The sequence below is a fragment of the Centropristis striata genome, chromosome 23, assembly GCF_030273125.1.
Source record: "Centropristis striata isolate RG_2023a ecotype Rhode Island chromosome 23, C.striata_1.0, whole genome shotgun sequence".
Classification (NCBI taxonomy): Eukaryota; Metazoa; Chordata; class Actinopteri; order Perciformes; family Serranidae; genus Centropristis; species Centropristis striata.
Window position 1 is genome coordinate 71,303 of NC_081539.1, and position 28,000 is coordinate 99,302.

General features: G+C 46.3%; 1 protein-coding gene across 4 annotated transcripts; it reads right to left on the reverse strand.

Annotated features, from left to right (window-relative positions):
- Window position 1: 1 nt before the first annotated feature.
- On the reverse strand, window positions 2-28,000 carry LOC131962089 (lethal(3)malignant brain tumor-like protein 4). Of its 4 annotated transcripts, XM_059327048.1 has the most exons (18): window positions 27,966-28,000; window positions 26,584-26,664; window positions 26,272-26,357; window positions 18,928-19,032; window positions 18,712-18,847; window positions 18,546-18,637; window positions 16,932-17,074; window positions 15,205-15,281; window positions 11,265-11,350; window positions 10,039-10,149; window positions 9,440-9,554; window positions 8,918-9,014; window positions 7,298-7,426; window positions 7,125-7,196; window positions 3,837-3,910; window positions 1,644-1,810; window positions 1,359-1,421; window positions 2-1,271 (listed from the first exon to the last, which is right to left on the reverse strand). In XM_059327048.1, exons 2-18 carry the CDS (start codon window positions 26,609-26,611, stop codon window positions 6-8), a joined length of 2,847 nt encoding a protein of 948 aa, XP_059183031.1. In that variant the 5' UTR covers window positions 26,612-26,664; window positions 27,966-28,000; the 3' UTR covers window positions 2-5. The 4 variants fall into 4 exon arrangements, with proteins under 4 accessions (XP_059183031.1, XP_059183033.1, XP_059183032.1 ...); XM_059327050.1 differs by lacking the exon at window positions 27,966-28,000 and having other exon boundaries at window positions 10,039-10,128; window positions 26,584-27,047; XM_059327049.1 differs by lacking the exon at window positions 27,966-28,000 and having other exon boundaries at window positions 1,644-1,807; window positions 26,584-27,046.

Sequence of the window (28,000 nt, forward strand, 5' to 3'; positions counted from 1 at the left end):
AGGTGTCACATGTCACAATCTGACGGATGATTGGACAGAAAATGAAGCTCGTCCAATAGAACCGAGCCGTCCCCGGCGTGTGATTGGTTCTTGTCCCCGGCATGTGATTGGTTCTTGTCCCCGGCATGTGATTGGCTCTTGTCCCCGGCATGTGTTTGGTTCTTTTCCCCGGCATGCGATTGGTTCCTGTCCTCTGAGTTTGATTGGTTCTTGTCCTCTGAGTATGACTGGTTCTTGTCCCCAGGATGTGATTGGTTCCTGTCCCCAGCATGTGATTGGTTCCTGTCCCTGGCATGTGATTGGTCCCTGTCCCCGGCGTGTAATTGGTTCTTGTCCCCAGCATGTGTTTGGTTCGTTTCCCCGGCGTGCGATTGGTTCCTGTCCTCTGAGTGTAATTGGTTCCTGTCCCTGGCGTGTGATTGGTTCCTGTCCCCGGCGTGTGATTGGTTCCTGTCCTCGGCGTGTGATTGGTTCTCGTCCCCAGCATGTGATTGGTTCTTGTCCCCGGCATGTGATTGGTTCTCGTCCCCGGCATGTAATTGGTTCTTTTCCCCGGCGTGTGATTGGTTCCTTTCCCCGGCGTGAGATTGGTTCTTGTCCCCGGCGTGTGATTGGTTCTTATCCTCTGAGTGTGATTGGTTCTTGTCCCCAGCATGTGATTGGTTCCTATCCCCAGTGTGTGATTGGTTCCTGTCCCAAGCATGTGATTGGTTCCTGTCCCCAGCTTGTGATTGGTTCCCGTACCCAGTGTGTGATTGGTTCCCATCCCCGGCGTGTGATTGGTTTCCTTCCCCGGCGTGTGATTGGTTCCTGTACCCAGTCTGTGATTGGTTCCTGTCCCCAGGGTGTGATTGGTTCTTGACCACGGTGTGTAATTGGTTCTCGTCCCCGGCGTGTGATTGGTTCCCGTCCCCAGGGTGTGATTGGTTCTTGACCACGATGTGTGATTGGTTCCCGTCCCCGGTGTGTGATTGGTTCCCGTCCCCGGCGTTTGATTGGTTCCTGTCCCCAGGGTGTGATTGGTTCCTGTCCACGGTGTGTGATTGGTTTTCGTCCCCAGCGTGTGATTGGTTCCTGTCCCCGGCGTGTGATTGGTTCCTGTCCTTGCCGTGTGATTGGTTCCTGTCCCCGGCGTGTGATTGGTTCTTATCCTCGGCGTGTTTAAACATCAGGATGGAGTTAAAGATTTTAAGGGCGGGACCAAGTTTGATTGACATGATCCTGACAATGTCCCGTTGGGTGAGTAGGAGGAAGGCCCGCCCATCGATTTGCTAGAAAGACATAAGCAGGAACCAATCAGATCACAGAAGGATAAATATGATGTAATAACATCTACAGCAGCTGATTGGTCGTCTCACCTCGTCTCTGAACTGTTTGGCCTGATCCACACAGCCGGGGAGAGACTCAACGAAGTCTGACACCTGCAGAGAGACAGACAGGTCAGAGAGAGAGACAGGTCATAGAGACAGACAGGTCAGAGACAGACCGGTTGGATACAGACAAGTCAGAGAGACAAACAGGTCAGAGACAGACAGGTTGGATACAGACAAGTCAGAGAGACAGATAGGTCAGAGAGACAGACGGGTCAGAGACAAAAAAGGTCAGAGGGAGACCTGTCTATTTCTCTGACCTGTCGTACTGACCTGCTGGACGCTCCAGTGTTGGACGGACTCGGCCTGGACTCTGGAGACTCCTGGCAGCAGTTTGCGGTGTTGCTCCCAGCAGAGAGACAGGTCGCGGCCAGGCTGCGCCGACATGGCCGACAGGAAGACAGACTGATGGAGGGCAGCCTGCAGACTGGTCTCTGCTGCTGGAGAGACAGACAGGTCAGAGAGACAGACAGGTCAGAGAAGTAAGGCACCTAACAACACCTCGGTAACACCTAACAACATCTTGGTAACACCTAACAACACCTCGGTAACACATAACAACACCTCGGTAACACCTAACAACACCTCGGTAACACCTAACAACACCTCGGTAACACCTAACAACATCTCGGTAACACCCAACAACACCTCGGTAACACCCAACAACACCTCGGTAACACCCAACAACACCTCGGTAACACCCAACAACACCTCGGTAACACCTAACAACACCTCGGTAACACCTAACAATACCTCGGTAACACCTAACAACATCTCGGTAACACCTAACAACACCTCGGTAACACATAACAACACCTCGGTAACACCTAACAATACCTCGGTAACACCTAACAACACCTCGGTAACACATAACAACACCTCGGTAACACCTAACAACACCTCGGTAACACCTAACAACACCTCGGTAACACATAACAACACCTCGTTAACACATAACACCTCGGTAACACATAACAACACCTCGGTAACACATAACAACACCTGAGTAACACCTAACAACACCTCGGTAACACCTAACAACACCTCAGTAACACATAACACCATGGTTACACCTAACAAGACCTCGGTAACGCCTAACAACACCTCGGTAACACCTAACAACACCTCGGTAACACATAACAACACCTCGGTAACACATAACAACACCTGAGTAACACCTAACAACACCTAGGTAACACCTAACAACACCTCAGTAACACATAACACCATGGTTACACCTAACAACACCTTGGTAACGCCTAACAACACCACGGTAACATCTAACAACACCTCGGTAACACATAACAACACCTCGGTAACACATAACAACACCTTGTTAACACATAACACCTCGGTAACACCTAACAACACCTCGGTAACACATAACAACACCTCGGTAGCACATAGCAAAACCTTGGTAACACCTAACAACACCTCGGTAACACATAACAACACCTCGGTAACACCTAACAACACCTCGGTAACACATAACAACACCTCGGTAACACATAACAACACCTCGGTAACACATAACAACACCTCGGTAACACATAACAACACCTCGTTAACACATAACACCTCGGTAACACCTAACAACACCTCGGTAACACATAACAACACCTGAGTAACACCTAACAACACCTCGGTAACACCTAACAACACCTCAGTAACACATAACACCATGGTTACACCTAACAAGACCTCGGTAACGCCTAACAACACCTCGGTAACACCTAACAACACCTCGGTAACACATAACAACACCTCGGTAACACATAACAACACCTGAGCAACACCTAACAACACCTAGGTAACACCTAACAACACCTCGGTAACATCTAACAACAGCTCGGTAACACATAACAACACCTCGGTAACACATAACAACACCTCGTTAACACATAACACCTCGGTAACACCTAACAACACCTCGGTAACACATAACAACACCTCGGTAGCACATAGCAAAACCTTGGTAACACCTAACAACACCTCGGTAACACATAACAACACCTAACAACATCTAACAAGTCTAAGTGGTTTAACCTGTCTCACCCCACTGAGCAGGGAGACAGGGCCTGCTGATCCATCAGCTGATCAGCAATCAGAAAACACACAATCACCACGGTGAGCTGTTTCCATGGCAACAGCCACTTCATCCGCCTGCTGTTTCCATGGAAACACAGTGAGGAGAGACTGGGAGGACGGTGAGCGAGTCCTTCACATTTTTACATAATGATGAGCACCTGAACGCACCACAGACCTTCACTAACAGCAGCAGTCAGTGTGGTACCTGAACGCACCACAGACCTTCACTAACAGCAGCAGAGTCAGTGTGGTACCTGAACGCACCACAGACCTTCACTAACAGCAGCAGAGTTAATGTGGTACCTGAACGCACCACAGACCTTCACTAACAGCAGCAGAATTACTGTGGTACCTGAACGCAGCATCAACATGTCGTACCTGGGCCGAGCGCTCTGATGTGAAGCTCCTCCTCTTCCTGTTTCACTCGGAGGAACTTGGTTGGCTGCGACAGTCTGGGGGTGGAGCATGAACAAAGATAGTGGAGGGACACTTATTTTCACGGGGTGCACATTTATGGACGTCAGCTGATTTACTGTAACAGCAGTTCAATGAAATCACAGAAGAACTACAGTTCCCACAATGCTTTGAGAATGTGATCGACACCAGAATGAGTCAGCAGGTGAACAATGCTTTTAATCTGACAATCTTCAAATCACGACTTCCTGCAGTGAGTTTAGACTGACAGGAAGTAAAATATTCTTTAACTTTATTTAAACATTCAACACGACTGCTTTCTATTGATGTGTGTGTGTGTGTGTGTGTGTTATGTAATCCAGTTTTATATAACACACACACACACACACACACACACACACACACACACACACACACACAGATTAGCTACTCAAAACACCCACACACACACTTCACAGGATCCTGTCGTCTATTCAGAGAGAGAGACAGGTCAGAGAGAGAGAGATAGAAAGAGAGAGAGAGAGGTTTTTTTTTAAACACCTTTATTTTCCAATAAATAAGGACAATCTCTACATTACATGTATACCAGATTAGATATGCAAATATATATATATATATATATATATATATGGAGTCAGTTGAGATGTTGATGTCGTGCTGTATTGTAGGTTTAGCAGGGAGGACCAGCAGGTCAGTTTTTGAAAGGTTCACCTGAGCCTTCATCCAAGTGTTGATGTCTGAGAGTCAGTAAGAGACGTGCAACTTTCCAAAAAAATATAAAGGTTTCTCTAAAATGTACATCTAGTACACATGTCCCACCGCTGCTCATTGAGCTCCACTGGCTACCTGCTGCAGCATCAAATTCAAATCTCTAATGCTGCCTACAGAGTTGTCTCCGGTACTGCTCCTACCTACCTGAACCTGATTCAGACATATGCTATCTCACCACCGTTGCGCTCTTCCAATGAACGGCGCCTGGCTCTGCCCCCGTTGGTCCAAGACAATCCAGACTCTTTGCATTTCTTGTTCCCCGCTGGTGGAACACACTACCAGTTCTACCAGAGCAGGGTTCCTCTCTACCTTTAGAACCTCCTGAAGACCTTCAGAGAGCATCTTCTCTCCTAGACCACACCATAATTCTACTCCTCAAAGAATTGTCACTAGCACTTATTGATGCACTAATTATTATTGCACTAGACCTTGATTGTTTGTTTTTACTCTTCCTGTAAGTCGCTTTGGATAAAAGCGTCTGCTAAATGACTAAATGTAAATGTTAATGTAGTAACAAAGCAGTGTTAAAGTGCCAATACGCAGAGTTCTGTAAACCCTACAGGCAGTATCCTGCACCCTTAAAAATTGTAAAATGATGCTTAAAACAGTAAAATCTGTCTAATCTGGCCATAGACATCTTTTCTGTCCCCTCACCATCTTTAGTATGTCCCTGTGTGTCTGATCATTAGAGGTCACAAACACAATATAGTTCAAAGTGGTGTGCCTTCAGGTTAAACACCAGACTGAGTTCCTCATCCTTCTTATCTCATGTGAACCTGCCGTCTGTGTGAAACAACGTGTTTCAGCAGAGATTTACAGCCGACGGCAGCTTCCTGATGACGGTTCCCTCAACAACACATCATCACTGATAAACGGCGGGAAGTTCCAAATGGTGACCCGTTTAGCAGGCGGGATGTTCCAAATGGTGACCCGTTTAGCAGGCGGGATGTTCCAAATGGTGACCCGTTTAGCAGGCGGGATGTTCCAAATGGTGACCCGTTTAGCAGGCGGGATGTTCCAAATGGTGACCCGTTTAGCAGGCGGGATGTTCCAAATGGTGACCCGTTTAGCAGGCGGGATGTTCCAAATGGTGACCCGTTTAGCAGGCGGGATGTTCCACATGGTGACCCGTTTAGCAGGTGACACTGACACAAACGTATCTTTAACAACAACACTGGTCTCGATCACTTTATTTACTTTCTTAATCTCATCTACAAAGACGACCACGGTGCCGTTCATCCAATCAGCAAACTGAATGCTGCTGTTAAACTCCTCCCACTGCCAGACTGCAGTCCTCCACTGAGGGAAACCAGGACAGATCTTAAAGCCAGGAGAGATCTTAAAACCAGGACAGATCTTAAAACCAGGACAGATCTTAAAACCAGGAGAAATCTTTAAACCAGGAGAGATCTTAAAGCCATGTTTCCTGCTCAGTTTGGTGAACTCCATACCGGCGTTAAGCACACCGACCAGCGAAAACTGGCCGACGACAAAACCACGCACAAACCACCCCAAATCACCCTAAGTACACACCAAGACAGTAAACATCAAATACACCAAATACACCTACACCTGCACTATGTACAACATTTAGAGAAAAAAAGATAAAGGTAGCTATAGATAATAGCTATAGCTAGAGAGAGAGACAGAAAAAAATCACTCACACACCGCTCAACACACACTCCACTCAGAGAGAGAGAGACAGGTCAGAGAAAGAGAGACAGGTCAAAGAAAGAGAGACAGGTCAGAGAGAGAGACAGGTCAGAGAAAGAGAGACAGGTCAGAGAGAGAGAGACAGGTCAGAGAAAGAGAGACAGGTCAGAGAGAGAGAGACAGGTCAGAGAAAGAGAGACAGGTCAAAGAAAGAGAGACAGGTCAGAGAGAGAGACAGGTCAGAGAAAGAGAGACAGGTCAGAGAAAGAGAGACAGGTCAGAGAGAGAGACAGGTCAGAGAGAGAGACAGGTCAGAGAGAGACAGGTCAGAGAGAGACAGGTCAGAGAGAGAGACAGGTCAGAGAGAGACAGGTCAGAGAGATAGACAGGTCAGAGAAAGAGAGACAGGTCAGAGAGAGAGACAGGTCAGAGAGAGACAGGTCAGAGAGAGACAGGTCAGAGAGAGAGACAGGTCAGAGAGAGAGAGACAGGTCAGAGAAAGAGAGACAGGTCAGAGAGAGAGAGACAGGTCAGAGAAAGAGAGACAGGTCAGAGAGAGAGAGACAGGTCAGAGAGAGAGAGACAGGTCAGAGAAAGAGAGACAGGTCAAAGAAAGAGAGACAGGTCAGAGAGAGAGACAGGTCAGAGAGAGACAGGTCAGAAAGAGAGACAGGTCAGAGAGAGAGACAGGTCAGAGAGAGACAGGTCAGAGAGATAAACGCTGTAAACCAACAGCCAATCAAAGCGCTCCCTCTTCTTCCCTCACAGACTAAACTGTCTCTCCCTCCGTCTGTCTGTCTGACCCACCTGTCTGTCTGTCTGACTCACCTGTCTGTCTGACTCTTTCTCTTCCCCAGTGGAAGCAGCAGAGTCTCATCTTTCGGCTCCGACTCATCACTCCTGTTCAGACAGACAGACAGAGACACAGAGAGGCACATTTATATGGATACTAACTAATAAAAGAAACGTATTAATTTAAAATGCAAAAACGCCATGGTTACCTGTCTGACTGGTTGCCATGGTGATACATGGTGACAGGTACGAGTGTGACGACTCGTTCTACTCCGAGTCGATCGGGAAGAATCGCCTCCTTACGCAGGTTCAAGTCCGAGTACGGACAGCCAAAGGCACTGCAGGTAGAAACTTGACTCAGCAGGTAGAAAACATGACTCAGCAGGTAGAAACATGACTCAGCAGGTAGAAACATGACTCAGCAGGTAGAAAACATGACTCAGCGGGTAGAAACATGACTCAGCAGGTAGAAAACATGACTCAGCAGGTAGAAGACATGACTCAGCAGGTAGAAAACATGACTCAGCAGGTAGAAAACATGACTCAGCAGGTAGAAACATGACTCAACGGGTAGAAAACATGACTCAGCGGGTAGAAGACATGACTCAGCAGGTAGAAACATGACTCAGCAGGTAGAAAACATGACTCAGCAGGTAGAAACATGACTCAGCAGGTAGAAACATGACTCAGCAGGTAGAAAACATGACTCAGCGGGTAGAAACATGACTCAGCAGGTAGAAAACATGACTCAGCAGGTAGAAGACATGACTCAGCAGGTAGAAAACATGACTCAGCAGGTAGAAACATGACTCAGCAGGTAGAAACATGACTCAGCAGGTAGAAAACATGACTCAGCGGGTAGAAACATGACTCAGCAGGTAGAAAACATGACTCAGCAGGTAGAAACATGACTCAGCAGGTAGAAAACATGACTCAGCAGGTAGAAGACATGACTCAGCAGGTAGAAAACATGACTCAGCAGGTAGAAAACATGACTCAGCAGGTAGAAACATGACTCAGCAGGTAGAAAACATGACTCAGCGGGTAGAAACATGACTCAGCAGGTAGAAAACATGACTCAGCAGGTAGAAACATGACTCAGCAGGTAGAAAACATGACTCAGCAGGTAGAAGACATGACTCAGCAGGTAGAAAACATGACTCAGCAGGTAGAAAACATGACTCAGCAGGTAGAAGACATGACTCAGCAGGTAGAAAACATGACTCAGCAGGTAGAAACATGACTCAGCAGGTAGAAACATGACTCAACGGGTAGAAAACATGACTCAGCGGGTAGAAGACATGACTCAGCAGGTAGAAACATGACTCAGCAGGTAGAAACATGACTCAGCGGGTAGAAGACATGACTCAGCAGGTAGAAACATGACTCAGCAGGTAGAAAACATGACTCAGCAGGTAGAAACATGACTCAGCGGGTAGAAAACATGACTCAGCGGGTAGAAAACATGACTCAGCGGGTAGAAAACATGACTCAGCGGGTAGAAACATGACTCAGCAGGTAGAAAACATGACTCAGCAGGTAGAAACATGACTCAATGGGTAGAAAGCATGACTCAGCAGGTAGAAAACATGACTCAGCAGGTAGAAACATGACTCAGCAGGTAGAAAACATGACTCAGCAGGTAGAAAACATGACTCAGCAGGTAGAAAACATGATTCAGCGGGTAGAAAACATGACTCAGCAGGTAGAAAACATGACTCAGCAGGTAGAAAACATGATTCAGCGGGTAGAAAACATGACTCAACGGGTAGAAAACATGACTCAGCGGGTAGACAGACAGGTCAGAGAGAGAGACAGGTCCTGTGTACCTGTGGTGTCCTGTGTATTTGGCTCCTCTGATGTGTCCCACTCCTCTGCAGCCTGCAGTGGGACAGACGCCCTGAGGGGACGGCAGGGGGGACGGATCTGTCTCACACACAGGACACAAATATATAATGACACAGCAGGTCTGTCTCTCTGACCTGTCTGTCTGTCTCTTGACCTGTCTGTCTGTCTGTCTCTTGACCTGCCCATCTCTGACTTGTCTTTCTTTCTAACCTGTCTGTCTCACTGACCTGTCTGTCTCTTGATCTGTCTGTCTGTCTCTTGATCTGCCTGTCTGTCTCTTGACCTGTCTCTCTCTGACTTGTCTTTCTCTCTAACCTGTCTGTCTCTTGACCTGTCTTTCTCTCTGACCTGTCTATCTGTCTCTCTGACCTGCCTGTCTCTTGACCTGTCTATCCGTCTAACCTGTCTGTCTGTCTAACCTGTCTTTTTCTCTGACCTGTCTGTCTCCCTCCTGACCTGTCTGTCTCTCTGACCTGTCTGTCTCTCTGAGCTGTCTGTCTCACCTGGGGGGGGTTCCAGTGGGTGTCCTGTGCGTTGACACCAGCTGACAGGATGAAGGTCACAGAGGTCGCTGTCGCTCCACACGTCAAACTGCTCCGACCAGCCGTCATAATGGACCTGCAGGTAGACACACCTGGTGACATCACACACACCTGGTGACATCATCACACACCTGGTGACATCATCACACACACCTGGTGACATCATTACACACCTGGTGACATCACACACACCTGGTGACATCATCACACACCTGGTGACATCATCACACACCTGGTGACATCACACACACCTGGTGACATCATCACATACCTGATGACATCATCACACACACCTGGTGACATCATCACACACACCTGGTGACATCACACACACCTGGTGACATCATCACACACCTGGTGACATCATCACACACACCTGGTGACATCATCACACACACCTGGTGACATCACACACACCTGGTGACATCATCACACACCTGGTGACATCATCACACACCTGGTGACATCATCACACACACCTGGTGACATCATCACACACCTGGTGACATCATCACACACCTGGTGACATCATCACACATCTGGTGACATCACAGATGTACCTTTACGGTGTAGTCTTCTGTTTCTGTTACCGTGGCGACGCGGATCAACATGGGGTTCCTGCGGTCGACCGCCTCCAACTTCTGGTTCACCTGGAAACCATGAGGAGCTCTCTGATTGGACAAAAGGACACCTGTCAATCACCACATGCTCACTGAGGGACACCTTGTTTCCTTCTCTCCCTCCTTGTTACCTTCCTCCTTGTTTACTTCACTCCCTCCTTGTTACCTTCTCTCCCTCCTTGTTTCCTTCCCTTCCTCCTTGTTTCCTTCTCTTCATCCTTGTTACCTTCCCTCCCTCCTTGCTTCCTTCTCTCCCTCCTTGTTTCCTTCTCTCCCTCCTTGTTTCCTTCCCTTCCTCCTTGTTTCCTTCTCTTCATCCTTGTTACCTTCCCTCCCTCCTTGCTTCCTTCTCTCCCTCCTTGTTTCCTTCCCTCCCTCCTTGTTTCCTTCTCTTCCTCCTTGTTTCCTTCTCTCCCTCCTTGTTGCCTTCTCCTCCCCCTTGTCTCCTCCCTCTTGTCTCCTCCCCTCTTGTCTCCTCCCTCCTTGTCTCCTCCCCTATTGTCTCCTCCTCCTTGTCTCCTCCCTCCTCTTCTCCTCCTCTCTTGTCTCCTCCTCCTTGTCTCCTCCCTCCTTGTTTCCTTCCCTCCATTCTTGTTTCCTTCCCCTCCCCCTTGCCTCCTCCCTCCTTGTCTCCTCCCATCTTGTCTCCTCCCTCCTTGTCTCTTCCTCCTTGTCTCCTCCGTCTTGTCTCCTCCCCTCTTGTCTCCTCCCTCCTGGTCTCTTCCTCCTTGTCTCCTCCCTCCTTTTCTCCTCCCCTCTTGTCTCCTCCCTCTTGTCTCCTCCCTCCTTGTCTCCTCCCTCTTTTCTCCTCCCTCCTTGTCTCTTCCCTCCTTGTCTGCTCCCTCTTGTCTCCTCTCTCTTGTCTCCTCCCTCCTTGTCTCCTCCCTCTTGTCTCCTCCCTCCTTGTATCCTCCCTCCTTGTATCTTCCCTCCTTGTATCCTCCCTCCTGGTCCGTCCTTGTCTCCTCCCTCCTTGTCTCCTCCCTCCTTGTATCCTCCCTCCTGGTCCGTCCTTGTCTCCTCCCTCCTTGTCTCCTCCCTCTTGTGTCCTCCCTCTTGTCTCCTCCCTCCTTGTATCCTCCCTCATGGTCCCTCCTTGTCTCCTCCCTCTTGTGTCCTCCCTCTTGTCTCCTCCCTCCTTGCCTCCTCCCTCCTAGCCTCCTCACCAGTGTGAAGGCTGTACTGGGAGCAGAAATGGAACCAGTCTCCTGCAGATATTCGTCCCAAACAAAGTTCTCTGGGTTCGGATGACCTGAAACACACACAACACGCAATAAACACCAGCTGTGTGTGTAGTGTGTAGTGTGTGTAGTGTGTAGTATAGTGTGTGGTGTGTGGTGTGTAGTGTGTAGTGTGTGTAGTGTGTAGTATAGTGTGTGGTGTGTAGTAAAGTGTGTAGTATAGTGTGTAGTGTGTAGTAAAGTGTGTAGTATAGTGTGTGGTGTGTAGTATAGTGTGTAGTGTGTAGTATAGTGTGTAGTGTGTAGTATAGTGTGTGGTGTGTAGTATAGTGTGTAGTATAATGTGTAGTATAGTGTGTAGTGTGTAGTATAGTGTGTGGTGTGTAGTATAGTGTGTAGTGTGTAGTATAGTGTGTGGTGTGTAGTAAAGTGTGTAGTATAGTGTGTAGTGTGTAGTAAAGTGTGTAGTATAGTGTGTGGTGTGTAGTATAGTGTGTAGTGTGTAGTATAGTGTGTAGTGTGTAGTATAGTGTGTGGTGTGTAGTATAGTGTGTAGTATAATGTGTAGTATAGTGTGTAGTGTGTAGTATAGTGTGTGGTGTGTAGTATAGTGTGTAGTATAATGTGTAGTGTGTAGTATAGTGTGTAGTGTGTAGTATAGTGTGTGGTGGGTAGTATAGTGTGTAGTGTGTAGTATAGTGTGTGGTGTGTAATTAGTGTGTAGTATAATGTGTAGTATAGTGTGTAGTGTGTAGTATAGTGTGTGGTGTGTAGTATAGTGTGTAGTATAATGTGTAGTGTGTAGTATAGTGTGTAGTGTGTAGTATAGTGTGTGGTGTGTAGTAAAGTGTGTAGTATAGTGTGTAGTGTGTAGTAAAGTGTGTAGTATAGTGTGTGGTGTGTAGTATAGTGTGTAGTGTGTAGTATAGTGTGTAGTGTGTAGTATAGTGTGTAGTATAATGTGTAGTGTGTAGTATAGTGTGTAGTGTGTAGTATAGTGTGTGGTGTGTAGTAAAGTGTGTAGTATAGTGTGTGGTGTGTAGTAAAGTGTGTAGTATAGTGTGTAGTGTGTAGTAAAGTGTGTAGTATAGTGTGTGGTGTGTAGTATAGTGTGTAGTGTGTAGTATAGTGTGTAGTGTGTAGTATAGTGTGTGGTGTGTAGTATAGTGTGTAGTATAATGTGTAGTATAGTGTGTAGTGTGTAGTATAGTGTGTGGTGTGTAGTATAGTGTGTAGTATAATGTGTAGTGTGTAGTATAGTGTGTAGTGTGTAGTATAGTGTGTGGTGTGTAGTAAAGTGTGTAGTATAGTGTGTAGTGTGTAGTAAAGTGTGTAGTATAGTGTGTGGTGTGTAGTATAGTGTGTAGTGTGTAGTATAGTGTGTAGTGTGTAGTATAGTGTGTGGTGTGTAGTATAGTGTGTAGTATAATGTGTAGTATAGTGTGTAGTGTGTAGTATAGTGTGTGGTGTGTAGTATAGTGTGTAGTATAATGTGTAGTGTGTAGTATAGTGTGTAGTGTGTAGTATAGTGTGTGGTGTGTAGTATAGTGTGTAGTGTGTAGTATAGTGTGTGGTGTGTAGTATAGTGTGTAGTATAATGTGTAGTATAGTGTGTAGTGTGTAGTATAGTGTGTGGTGTGTAGTATAGTGTGTAGTATAATGTGTAGTGTGTAGTATAGTGTGTAGTGTGTAGTATAGTGTGTGGTGTGTAGTAAAGTGTGTAGTATAGTGTGTAGTGTGTAGTAAGTGTGTAGTATAGTGTGTGGTGTGTAGTATAGTGTGTAGTGTGTAGTATAGTGTGTGGTGTGTAGTATAGTGTGTAGTATAATGTGTAGTATAGTGTGTAGTGTGTAGTATAGTGTGTGGTGTGTAGTATAGTGTGTAGTATAATGTGTAGTGTGTAGTATAGTGTGTAGTGTGTAGTATAGTGTGTGGTGTGTAGTATAGTGTGTAGTGTGTAGTATAGTGTGTGGTGTGTAATTAGTAGTATAGTGTGTAGTATAGTGTGTAGTGTGTGGTGTGTAGTGTGTAGTATAGTGTGTGGTGTGTAGTATAGTGTGTAGTATAGTGTGTAGTGTGTAGTATAGTGTGTGGTATGTAGTATGTAGTATAGTGTGTAGTGTGTGGTGTGTAGTGTGTAGTATAGTGTGTAGTGTGTGGTGTGTAGTGTGTAGTATAGTGTGTAGTGTGTGTAGTGTGTTGTATAGTGTGTAGTATAGTGTGTAGTGTGTAGTATAGTGTGTAGTATAGTTTGTGGTGTGTAGTCTCTTTAGTGTGTAGTGTGTGTCGTGTGTGTAGTATAGTGTGTGGTGTGTAGTATAGTGTGTAGTGTGTAGTATAGTGTGTGGTGTGTAGTATGGTGTGTAGTATAATGTGTAGTGTGTAGTATAGTGTGTAGTGTGTAGTATAGTGTGTGGTGTGTAGTATAGTGTGTAGTATAGTGTGTGGTGTGTAGTATGTAGTATAGTGTGTAGTGTGTGGTGTGTAATGTGTAGTATAGTGTGTGGTGTGTAGTGTGTAGTATAGTGTGAAGTGTGTGGTGTGTAGTGTGTAGTATAGTGTGAAGTGTGTGGTGTGTAGTGTGTAGTATAGTGTGTAGTGTGTGTAGTGTGTCGTATAGTGTGTATAGTGTGTATTATAGTGTGTATAGTGTGTAGTATAGTGTGTAGTGTGTAGTATAGTGTGTATAGTGTGTATAGTGTAGTATAGTGTGTGGTGTGTAGTATGTAGTATAGTGTGTAGTGTGTGGTGTGTAATGTGTAGTATAGTGTGTGGTGTGTAGTGTGTAGTATAGTGTGAAGTGTGTGGTGTGTAGTGTGTCGTATAGTGTGTATAGTGTGTAGTATAGTGTATAGTATAGTGTGTGTAGTGTGTAGTATAGTGTGTAGTGTGTAGTATAGTGTGTATAGTGTGTAGTGTGTAGTATAGTGTCTATAATGTGTAGTATAGTGTGTAGTGTGTGTAGTGTGTAGTATAGTGTGTATAGTGTGTAGTATAATGTGTAGTGTGTAATATAGTGTGTAGTATAGTGTGTAGTATAGTGTGTGGTGTGTAGTATAGTGTGTAGTGTGTGTAGTGTGTAGTATAGTGTGTAGTGTGTGTAGTGTGTAGTATAATGTGTAGTATAGTGTGTAGTGTGTGTAGTGTGTAGTATAGTGTGTAGTGTGTGTAGTGTGTATTATAGTGTGTATAATGTGTAGTATAGTGAGTAGTGTGTATAGTGTGTAGTGTGTATAGTGTGTATAATGTGTAGCATAGTGTGTAGTGTGTAGTATAGTGTGTGTAGTGTGTAGTATAGTGTGTAGTGTGTAGTATAGTGTGTATAATGTGTAGTATAGTGTGTAGTGTGTAGTATAGTGTGTAGTGTGTAGTATAGTGTGTATAGTGTGTAGTATAGTGTGTAGTGTGTGTAGTGTGTAATATAGTGTGTAGTATAGTGTCTAGTGTGTGTAGTGTGTAGTATAGTGTGTATAATGTGTAGTATAGTGTGTGGTGTGTAGTATAGTGTGTAGTGTGTGTAGTGTGTAGTATAGTGTGTAGTGTGTAGTATAATGTGTAGTATAGTGTGTAGTGTGTGTAGTGTGTAGTATAGTGTGTAGTGTGTGTAGTGTGTATTATAGTGTGTATAATGTGTAGTATAGTGTGTAGTGTGTATAGTGTGTAGTGTGTATAGTGTGTATAATGTGTAGCATAGTGTGTAGTATAGTGTGTAGTGCAGTGTGTGTAGTGTGTAGTATAGGGTGTAGTGTGTAGTTTAGTGTGTATAATGTGTAGTATAGTGTGTAGTATAGTGTGTATAATGTGTAGTATAGTGTGTAGTATGTATAATGTGTAGTATAGTGTGTATAATGTGTAGTATAGTGTGTAGTATAGTGTGTAGTGTGTATAGTGTGTAGTATAGTGTGTAGTGTGTGTAGTGTGGTACCCTGTGGGGAGGTCAGAGGTCGTCCCTGCTCTTGACACCAGCCGACAGGATGGATGTACGGACTGCTGCTGTCACACCTGATCAACAATAATAACCAATAATAATGATGATGATAATAATAATAAAATTAAATAATAATAATAATAATCAATAATAATAATAACTAGGCCTGCAAGCAGTACTGAACGGGCCCTCGCAGAGTGGAGCCATCGGGGGAGGGCATGTCGGATGCAGCGCTGTGGGCTCAGTCCCTATGCATACCAAATTGCGTGTCTCATACCACTGTGCTTGTGGTAGGTGTAAAACATGTTACTTGCTGTAGCCAGCAGGGGGCGCTATGACTGTGTGTCAATATTGACACGTGGGTGTGTTCAGGGCTGGACCCTAATCACGTGTGTGAAATTTGGGACAGATTGGACAATGTATGGTCAAATTATCCAGTCTGGTGTTAGATGGCGAGACGCCATATTTTGCCGCCATGCCACGCCCACATAGTGTGACTGTTGGTAAAGATTTATACAACTTTTGATCCCAAAGGCCTTGTGATGGTACTGACCAAGTTTGAAGTCAATTGGATAAAATCTGTAGGAGGAGTTTGTTAAAGTATGCGACCTGGAAATGGCCAAAAACGATGACAAGTGCAATATTTAAACCAAGATGGCGGACTTCCTGTTGGGTGTGAGGTATGGCTCCAAGAGGCTTTTTGGTGCGTCTCCACATGAAGCACCTGTGTACCAAATTTCGTGTCTCTACGTGAAACCTACTGCAAGGGCTAAGTATAAAACAAGTTACTTGCTGTAGCATACTATTCAAACCAAGATGGCGGACTTCCTGTTGGGTTTGAGGTATGGGTCCAAGAGGCTTTTTGGTGCGTCTCCACATGATTAATGTGTGTACCAAATTTCATCTCTACGTGAAACCTACTGCAAGGGCTAAGTATAAAACAAGTTACTTAAGTCAATCGGGTTAAATCTGTAGGAGGATTTCGTTAAAGTATGTGGCGTGGAAATGGGGAAAATTCCATATTCGATCCAAGATGGCCGACTTCCTGTACGTTTTAGGATATGGCTTCCACTGACTTTTTGGTGCGTCTTGCCATGATACACGTATGTACCAAATTTCGTGTGTCTACGACAAACCTGTGTGAGGTAGTGAAATTTAGGGGGCGCTAGTGAGTCATTTTGCCACGCTCATTCCCGCGAATACCAGAATATGTAAATTTCACATGAGATTAACGTATATTCCAAAAATGGTGAGTTTTTGAATATGAGAAAGGCCCCAAAAAGGCAAAAATTCACAAGAATAATAATAAACGGACCAATTTCAATAGGGTCCTCACACCGTTAGTGCCCGGTCCCTAATTATAATAACAGCTGCAGTTCCACCTGCTGGTCAAAACAACACCTGTCTGTCTCTCTGCCTGTCTGCCTGTCTCTCTGCCTGTCTCTCTGCCTGCCTGTCTGTCTCTCTGCCTGTCTGTCTGTCTGTCTGTCTGTCTGCCTGTCTGCCTGTCTCTCTCTCTGCCTGCCTGCCTGTCTGTCTGTCTGTCTGTCTCTCTGCCTGCCTGTCTGTCTCTCTTCCTGCCTGCCTGTCTGTCTCTCTTTTTGCCTGTCTGTCTGTCTCTCTGCCTGTCTGTCTGTCTCTCTGCCTGTCTGTCTGTCTGTCTGCCTGTCTGTCTGTCTGTCTGTCTGCCTGCCTGTCTGTCTCTCTGCCTGTCTGTCTCTCACCAGTAGTCGTACGTGTCATCCCAGTTGTCGAAGTGAACCAGGAAGTGGTCGTCGATGACATCAGCGACGGAGGCGACGCAGACGAGTCCGGGGTTCTTCCTGTCGACCGCCTCCAACTTCATCCCCACGCTGAACCCACAGCTCTGAGAGACAGACAGGTGTACAGACAGACAGGTGAACAGACAGACAGGTGTTTACTGACGGCAGGGCGACAGGTGAACAGACAGACAGGTGAACAGACAGACAGGTGTTTACTGACGGCAGGGCGACAGGTGAACAGACAGACAGGTGAACAGACAGACAGGTGTTTACTGACGGCAGGGTGACAGGTGAACAGACAGACAGACAGGTGGACAGACAGACAGGTGTTTACTGACGGCAGGGCGACAGGTGAACAGACAGACAGACAGGTGGACAGACATACAGGTGTTTACTGACGGCAGGGCGACAGTCGAACAGACAGACAGGTGAAGAGACAGACAGGTGTTTACTGACGGCAGGGTGACAGGTGAACAGACAGACAGGTGGACAGACAGACAGGTGTTTACTGACGGCAGGGCGACAGGTGAACAGACAGACAGACAGGTGAACAGACAGACAGGTGTTTACTGACGGCAGGGCGACAGGTGAACAGACAGACAGACAGGTGAACAGACAGACAGGCGTTTACTGACGGCAGGGCGACAGTTGAATAGACAGACATGTGAACAGACAGACAGGTGGACAGACAGACAGGCGTTTACTGACGGCAGGGCGACAGGTGAACAGACAGACAGGTGAACAGACAGACAGGCGTTTACTGACGGCAGGGCGACAGGTGTACAGACAGACAGGTGAACAGACAGACAGGTGCTTACTGACGGCAGGGCGACAGGTGAACAGACAGACAGGTGTTTACTGACGGCAGGGCGACAGGTGAACAGACAGACAGGTGTTTACTGACGGCAGGGTGACAGGTGAACAGACAGACAGACAGGTGGACAGACAGACAGGTGTTTACTGACGGCAGGGCGACAGGTGAACAGACAGACATGTGAACAGACAGACAGGTGGACAGACAGACAGGCGTTTACTGACGGCAGGGTGACAGGTGAACAGACAGACAGACAGGTGGACAGACAGACAGGTGTTTAGTGACGGCAGGGCGACAGGTGTACAGACAGACAGGTGAACAGACAGACAGGTGTTTACTGACGGCAGGGTGACAGGTGAACAGACAGACAGACAGGTGGACAGACAGACAGGCGTTTACTGACGACAGGGCGACAGGTGAACAGACAGACATATGAACAGACAGACAGGTGGACAGACAGACAGGCGTTTACTGACGGCAGGGCGACAGGTGAACAGACAGACAGGTGAACAGACAGACAGGCGTTTACTGACGGCAGGGCGACAGGCGAACAGACAGACAGGTGAACAGACAGACAGGCGTTTACTGACGGCAGGGCGACAGGTGAACAGACAGACAGGTGAACAGACAGACAGGTGTTTACTGACGGCAGGGCGACAGGTGAACAGACAGACAGGTGAACAGACAGACAGGTGTTTACTGACGGCAGGGCGACAGGTGAACAGACAGACAGGTGAACAGACAGACAGGTGTTTACTGACGGCAGGGCGACAGGTGAACAGGGTGGGCGGGGCAGCCTGAGAGCCTGTGGACTGAAGGTAGAGCTGCCAATCAAACTCTGTCTCACTGTGACCTGTGGACAGAGAGATAGACAGGTGAGTGATGTCACCAGGTGGGTGCTGGGGGGGTGGGGCTACCTGTGCTCACCTCTGGGGGGGTGGAGCCTGTGGTTGTGGGCGTGGCACCAGCCCGCCGGCCTGATGTGAGCCGAGTCGGCGTTTACCCAGAAGTCATAGCACTCAGAGTAGCCGTCAATATGGAGACGGAGCCGGCAGCCAATCACCTGAGAGAGAGACAGACAGGTGCCTTACCTGACCAACGCAGACAGACAGGTGTGTGTGTGTGTGTGGGTGTGTGTGTTACCTCAGCGACCGTCAGGACACAGAACATGGACGGGTGAAGCGGGTCGACGCCCTCCAACTTCAGACCAACTTTAAAACCACATCTCCTGCTGGGAAAGGACTGGGCCTGGCAGACAGACAGGTCAGAGAGAGACAGGTCAGAGACAGACAGGTCAGAGAGATGGACAGGTCAGAGACAGACAGGTCAGGTCAGAGAAAGAGACAGGTCAGAGAAAGACAGGTCAGAGAGACAGACAGGTCAGAGACAGACAGGTCAGAGAGACAGACATGTCAGAGAGACAGACAGGTCAGAGACAGACATGTCAGAGAGACAGACAGGTCAGAGACAGACAGGTCAGAGAGACAGACAGGTCAGAGAGACGGACAGGTCAGAGACAGACAGGTCAGAGAAAGACAGGTCAGAGAGACAGACATGTCAGAGAGACAGACAGGTCAGAGACAGACATGTCAGAGGGACAGACAGGTCAGAGACAGACAGGTCAGAGAGACAGACAGGTCAGAAACACGGTCAGATCAGAGAGAGACAGGTCAGAGAGACAGACAGGTCAGAGACAGACAGGTCAGAGAAAGACAGGTCAGAGAGACAGACATGTCAGAGAGACAGACAGGTCAGAGACAGACATGTCAGAGAGACAGACAGGTCAGAGACAGACAGGTCAGGTCAGAGAAAGAGACAGGTCAGAGAAAGACAGGTCAGAGAGACAGACATGTCAGAGAGACAGACAGGTCAGAGACAGACAGGTCAGAGACAGACAGGTCAGAGAGACGGACAGGTCAGAGACAGACAGGTCAGGTCAGAGTCAGAGACAGACAGGTCAGAGAAAGACAGGTCAGAAAGACAGACATGTCAGAGAGACAGGCAGGTCAGAGAGACAGGCAGGTCAGAGAGACAGGCAGGTCAGAGACAGACAGGTCAGAGAGACGGACAGGTCAGAAACACGGTCAGGTCAGAGAGAGACAGGTCAGAGAGACAGACAGGTCAGAAACACTGTCAGATCAGAGAGAGACAGGTCAGAGAGACAGACAGGTCAGAGACAGACAGGTCAGAGAAAGACAAGTCAGAGAGACAGACATGTCAGAGAGACAGACAGGTCAGAGACAGACATGTCAGAGAGACAGACAGGTCAGAGACAGACAGGTCAGGTCAGAGAAAGAGACAGGTCAGAGAAAGACAGGTCAGAGAGACAGACATGTCAGAGAGACAGACAGGTCAGAGACAGACAGGTCAGAGAGACGGACAGGTCAGAGACAGACAGGTCAGGTCAGAGTCAGAGACAGACAGGTCAGAGAAAGACAGGTCAGAAAGACAGACATGTCAGAGAGACAGGCAGGTCAGAGAGACAGGCAGGTCAGAGACAGACAGGTCAGAGAGACGGACAGGTCAGAAACACGGTCAGGTCAGAGAGAGACAGGTCAGAGAGACAGACAGGTCAGAGACAGACAGGTCAGAGAAAGACAGGTCAGAGAGACAGACATGTCAGAGAGACAGACAGGTCAGAGACAGACATGTCAGAGAGACAGAAAGGTCAGAGACAGACAGGTCAGGTCAGAGAAAGAGACAGGTCAGAGAAAGACAGGTCAGAGAGACAGACAGGTCAGAGAAAGACAGGTCAGAGAGACAGACATGTCAGAGAGACAGACAGGTCAGAGACAGACAGGTCAGAGAGACGGACAGGTCAGAGACAGACAGGTCAGGTCAGAGTCAGAGACAGACAGGTCAGAAAGACAGACATGTCAGAGAGACAGGCAGGTCAGAGACAGACAGGTCAGAGACACGGTCAGGTCAGAGAGAGACAGGTCAGAGAGATAGACAGTCAGAGACAGACAGGTCAGAGAAAGACAGGTCAGAGAGACAGACATGTCAGAGAGACAGACAGGTCAGAGACAGACATGTCAGAGAGACAGACAGGTCAGAGACAGACAGGTCAAAGAGACATACAGGTCAGAGAGACGGACAGGTCAGAGACAGACAGGTCAGAGAGACAGACAGGTCAGAGAGACGGACAGGTCAGAGACAGACAGGTCAGGGAGACAGACAGGTCAGAGAAAGACAGGTCAGAGAGAGAGACAGGTCAGAGACAGACAGGTCAGGTCAGAGTCAGAGACAGACAGGTCAGAGAAAGACAAGTCAGAGAGACAGACATGTCAGAGAGACAGACAGGTCAGAGACAGACATGTCAGAAAGACAGACAGGTCAGAGACAGACAGGTCAGGTCAGAGAAAGAGACAGGTCAGAGAAAGACAGGTCAGAGAGACAGACATGTCAGAGAGACAGACAGGTCAGAGACAGACAGGTCAGAGAGACGGACAGGTCAGAGACAGACAGGTCAGGTCAGAGTCAGAGACAGACAGGTCAGAGAAAGACAGGTCAGAAAGACAGACATGTCAGAGAGACAGGCAGGTCAGAGAGACAGGCAGGTCAGAGACAGACAGGTCAGAGAGACGGACAGGTCAGAAACACGGTCAGGTCAGAGAGAGACAGGTCAGAGAGACAGACAGGTCAGAGACAGACAGGTCAGAGAAAGACAGGTCAGAGAGACAGACATGTCAGAGACAGACATGTCAGAGAGACAGAAAGGTCAGAGACAGACAGGTCAGGTCAGAGAAAGAGACAGGTCAGAGAAAGACAGGTCAGAGAGACAGACAGGTCAGAGAAAGACAGGTCAGAGAGACAGACATGTCAGAGAGACAGACAGGTCAGAGACAGACAGGTCAGAGAGACGGACAGGTCAGAGACAGACAGGTCAGGTCAGAGTCAGAGACAGACAGGTCAGAAAGACAGACATGTCAGAGAGACAGGCAGGTCAGAGACAGACAGGTCAGAGACACGGTCAGGTCAGAGAGAGACAGGTCAGAGAGATAGACAGTCAGAGACAGACAGGTCAGAGAAAGACAGGTCAGAGAGACAGACATGTCAGAGAGACAGACAGGTCAGAGACAGACATGTCAGAGAGACAGACAGGTCAGAGACAGACAGGTCAAAGAGACATACAGGTCAGAGAGACGGACAGGTCAGAGACAGACAGGTCAGAGAGACAGACAGGTCAGAGAGACGGACAGGTCAGAGACAGACAGGTCAGGGAGACAGACAGGTCAGAGAAAGACAGGTCAGAGAGAGAGACAGGTCAGGTCAGAGTCAGAGACAGACAGGTCAGAGAAAGACAGGTCAGAAAGACAGACATGTCAGAGAGACAGGCAGATCAGAGACAGACATGTCAGAGAGACAGACAGGTCAGAAACACGGTCAGGTCAGAGAGAGACAGGTCAGAGAGACAGACAGGTCAGAGACAGACAGGTCAGAGAAAGACAGGTCAGAGAGACAGACATGTCAGAGAGACAGACAGGTCAGAGACAGACATGTCAGAGAGACAGACAGGTCAGAGACAGACAGGTCAGAGAAAGACAGGTCAGAGAGACAGACATGTCAGAGAGACAGACAGGTCAGAGACAGACATGTCAGAGAGACAGACAGGTCAGAGACAGACAGGTCAGGTCAGAGAAAGAGACAGGTCAGAGAAAGACAGGTCAGAGAGACAGACAGGTCAGAGAAAGACAGGTCAGAGAGACAGACATGTCAGAGAGACAGACAGGTCAGAGACAGACAGGTAAGAGAGACGGACAGGTCAGAGACAGACAGGTCAGGTCAGAGTCAGAGACAGACAGGTCAGAAAGACAGACATGTCAGAGAGACAGGCAGGTCAGAGACAGACAGGTCAGAGAGACGGACAGGTCAGAGACACGGTCAGGTCAGAGAGAGACAGGTCAGAGAGACAGACAGGTCAGAGAGACAGACAGGTCAGAGACAGACAGGTCAAAGAAAGACAGGTCAGAGAGACAGACATGTCAGAGAGACAGACAGGTCAGAGACAGACATGTCAGAGAGACAGACAGGTCAGAGACAGACAGGTCAGAGAGACGGACAGGTCAGACACAGACAGGTCAGAGAAAGACAGGTCAGAGAGACAGACATGTCAGAGAGACAGACAGGTCAGAGACAGACAGGTCAGAGAGACAGACAGGTCAGAGAGACGGACAGGTCCGAGACAGACAGGTCAGAGAGACAGACAGGTCAGAGACAGACAGACAGGTCAGGGAGACAGACAGGTCAGAGAAAGACAGGTCAGAGAGACAGACATGTCAGAGAGACAGACAGGTCAGAGACAGACATGTCAGAGAGACAGACAGGTCAGAGACAGACAGGTCAGAGAGACAGACAGGTCAGAGAGACGGACAGGTCAGAGACAGACAGGTCAGAGAGCCAGACAGGTCAGAGACAGACAGGTCAGAGAGACAGACAGGGCAGAGACAGACAGGTCAGAGACAGACAGGTCAGAGACAGACAGGGCAGAGACAGACAGGTCAGAGACAGACAGGTCAGAGACAGACAGGGCAGAGAGACAGACAGGGCAGAGACAGACAGGTCAGAGACAGACAGGTCAGAGAGACAGACAGGTCAGAGACAGACAGGGCAGAGACAGACAGGTCAGAGAACAGAAAATTTATTGGATACTATTTAATATCTTGTATCTAAATACACAAAAAACATTCATCCTAAGCATCGAAAACAAACGTTGCCCTGGTTTATCATCAGGGAACCTGGAAACCTAAAGTCAGGACTCGATACCCTTAATATATAACGATACCCTAACCTTAAATATATAACGATACCCTTACCCTTAATATATAACGATACCCTAACCTTAAATATATAACGATACCCTTACCCTTAATATATAACGATACCCTAACCTTAAATATATAACGATACCCTTACCCTTAATATATAATGATACCCTAACCTTAAATATATAACGATACCCTAACCCTTAATATATAACGATACCCTAACCCTTAATATATAACGATACCCCAACCCTTAATATATAACGATACCCTAACCCTTAATATATAACGATACCCTAACCCTTAATATATAACGATACCCCAACCCTTAATATATAACGATACCCTAACCCTTAATATATAACGATACCCTAACCCTTAATATATAACGATACCCTAACCCTTAATATATAACGATACCCTAACCCTTAATATATAACGATACCCCAACCCTTAATATATAACGATACCCTAACCCTTAATATATAACGATACCCTAACCCTTAATATATAACGATACCCTAACCCTTAATATATAACGATACCCTAACCCTTAATATATAACGATACCCTAACCCTAAATATATAACGATACCCTAACCCTTAATATATAACGATACCCTAACCCTAAATATATAACGATACCCTAACCCTTAATATATAACGATACCCTAACCCTAAATATATAACGATACCCTAACCCTTAATATATAACGATACCCTAACCCTAAATATATAACGATACCCTAACCCTAAATATATAACGATACCCTAACCCTTAATATATAACGATACCGAGATAACGAGATATTGTTGTATGCTGATGATACAGTCCTGCTCACACGCGGCAAAGAGCCTCGACAGGTTGTCACCAAACTGACACCAACACTTACTGAAGTCACAAAGTGGTCGAACAATTCTTGTCTCACATTAAATACTGATCAAACTATCACCATGTTGGGGCGCCCCGGTGGCTCACCTGGTAGAGCACGTACCATAGAGGCATTGTCCTCGTGAGCGGGCGGCCCGGGTTCGAATCCGACTCGGAGCCCTTTCCCGCATGTCTTCCCCTCTGTCTCCCCCTTTCACTCTGTTACTCTCAATAAAGCCTTGAAAATGGCCAAAAAAAATCTTTAAAAAAAAAAAACTATCACCATGTTCTTTCAAAATACATTTAAACAAAGTACTATTTCAAACATATACGTAGATGGAAAAAGTTAAAACATGTTGATGAGTTTAAATACCAAAAACACATAAAAAATCTGGGTAATACAGTGAAGTATAGCATAGCTAGTTTAGACATATTGGTCATTCATTAACTGTTGATGCTGCTAAAACCTTCATGAAGGCTATTATTGATTATTGATTATGTCTCACTTACATTACTGTATGTCCAGCTGGTCCCAGGCTAACAAGACTGCCTTGGAATCCATTAGATCACTTTACAAACAAGCTGTGAAAGTACCAGTCCAAAGATCCATTCAACTCCACCACTGGGCCATACTGGGCCATACTAGACCATACTGGGCCATACTAGACCATACTGGGCCATACTAGACCATACTGGGCCATATTAGACCATACTGGACCATACTAGACCATACTGGGCCATACTAGACCATACTGGGCCATATAGCTGTGAAAGTACCAGTCCAAAGATCCATTCAACTCCACCACTGGGCCATACTGGGCCATACTAGACCATACTGGGCCATACTAGACCATACTGGGCCATACTAGACCATACTGGACCATACTAGACCATACTGGGCCATACTAGACCATACTGGGCCATACTAGACCATACTGGGCCATATTAGACCATACTGGGCCATATAGCTGTGAAAGTACCAGTCCAAAGATCCATTCAGCTCCACCACTGGGCCATACTGGGCCATACTAGACCATACTGGGCCATACTAGACCATACTGGGCCATACTAGACCATACTAGACCATACTGGGCCAGTATAACATGCTGAGCCTCGAAAACCTCACACTACATTCTGACATACACCTAATACATAAAATAATCCACAATGTTGCTCCATCACCTCACACCAACCCTGAGCCACCAGATGACCACAGAGAGATCAGAGCCTCAGCTCTCTCTCTAGAGCTGCTAGAGCTAGAACTCTAGAGCTGCTAGAGCTAGAACTATAGAGCTGCTAGAGCTAGAACTCTAGAGCTGCTAGAGCTAGAACTCTAGAGCTGCTAGAGCTAGAACTCTAGAGCTGCTAGAGCTAGAACTATAGAGCTGCTAGAGCTAGAACACTAGAGCTGCTAGAGCTAGAACTCTAGAGCTGCTAGAGCTAGAACTCTAGAGCTGCTAGAGCTAGAACTCTAGAGCTGCTAGAGCTAGAACTATAGAGCTGCTAGAGCTAGAACTCTAGAGCTGCTAGAGCTAGAACTATAGAGCTGCTAGAGCTAGAACTCTAGAGCTGCTAGAGCTAGAACTATAGAGCTGCTAGAGCTAGAACTATAGAGCTGCTAGAGCTAGAACACTAGAGCTGCTAGAGCTAGAACTCTAGAGCTGCTAGAGCTAGAACTCTAGAGCTGCTAGAGCTAGAACTCTAGAGCTGCTAGAGCTAGAACTCTAGAGCTGCTAGAGCTAGAACTCTAGAGCTGCTAGAGCTAGAACTCTAGAGCTGGAACTCTCTGCTATAGGTCTATTTTTGATATCTTTAAATGTGTGTGTGTGTGTGTGTGTGTGTGTGTGTTACCTGTGTAAACAGTGACAGAGGAGCAGCTTCACTTTTCTGTTCGTTCAGGTACTGCTGCCAGGACCAGGAGCGCCTCTTCACACTCACTACACACACACACACACACACACACACACACGCACACACACACACACACACACACACACACACACACACAGTGATCAGAATCTTACAAGTTAAATATTTTTGGTCCTTGAAAATGTTCTGTGAGCTTTAATGATCCACAGGTGGGCTGGCAGGTGTGGCTGTGTGTGTGTGTGTGTGTGTGTGTGTGTGTGCGTGTGTGTGTGTGTGTGTGTGTGTGTGTGTTACCTTGAGTGCTGCTGACTTTGTTCTTCATCTTCTGTTCTTCTTCTTTGGTTCTTTTCTGTTAAAATGAACCATAACAAGAGACTGAAACAGAAAAGTGAACAGATTCTGTTTGAATAAAAACATTAATAACAACCAGACTGACTGTTGAAACCCAACAAACACTCTTCATCACCGTCATCAGGGCAGAAAACGAGTCCACCACACACACATAAACAGGAAATCCACATACACGCCTTCAAAATAAAAGTCTAACTGTAGCTGCATTCAGATCTTCTGATTTTCTTTTACTACTAAATCTGGTTCTAACACTTTCACAATAAGAAACTATAATAACAGCAGACAGAGAAGGTAAACAGAATAATATTTCTGTAAACATTTTACTGACTTTATTAACTTCTACAGTCAAATATCTGATTATTGTGGGTAAAGAATTAATTGAAAATTAGAGGGGGGGGGAAATCAAATTTTTATTATAGTATATTTTGGCTCTTTTTTGGCAAATAAATGCAAAAATATTTAATAAAAATATAGTAATAGTAATAATAATAATATTATAATAATCATAACAATAATGATTATAACAATAAAAACAATAGTAATAGTAAAATAATAATGATAATAATAACAATACTACTACTACTACTACTAATAATAATAATATTAATAATAATATAATAATAATAATAATAATAGCAGTAGCTAATAACAATAGTTAAAGTAATAATAACAATACTAAAATAATAATGATAATAATAATAATAACAATAACAGTAATAGTTATAATATATATAAAAATAATTATAATAGATTTAAGAGGTGCAGGATGATTTATATAATATTTTCACATTATTAAATTAAAAGAAACCCTTTTTCAAATATTGTTATTATTATTATTATTATTATTATTATTAATAATAATAATAACAATAATAATGGTGACTCCTTAATGTGATAGAACTATACAAGAGAAATGTATTTAAAGGTTATTTTAATAATATATTCAACATATTTCCAGAAGAGTTATAGATATTAAATCTGATAGTTTAATCTAAAATAATACACGTTTTACTGATTATATTTAGTTTGAGTGTGTAAGTTAAAACAACAACAACAACAACAACACTAAACAGCTGTTGAGCACTCAGATATGAGTAAAGTTCCCAGACTCTTATTGTGAAGGTCTGAGCGGAAGCGTTCTCTGACAGGCTGCATGAGGAACCAGCAGCTCTGCGGGCCTCAGCCGGGCTCGCGGCCCCGGGAGCGGCCTGGGCCCCGGGACAGGCCCGCTGGGAGGAACCGGACAGGCAGACAGCACCGGGACCGGGACCGGGACCGGGACCGGGACCAGGACCGGGACCGGGTCCTCGGTGAACGGGACTTACCGTCCTGATGATCCGCCTCAGTCCGCTGACAGCTG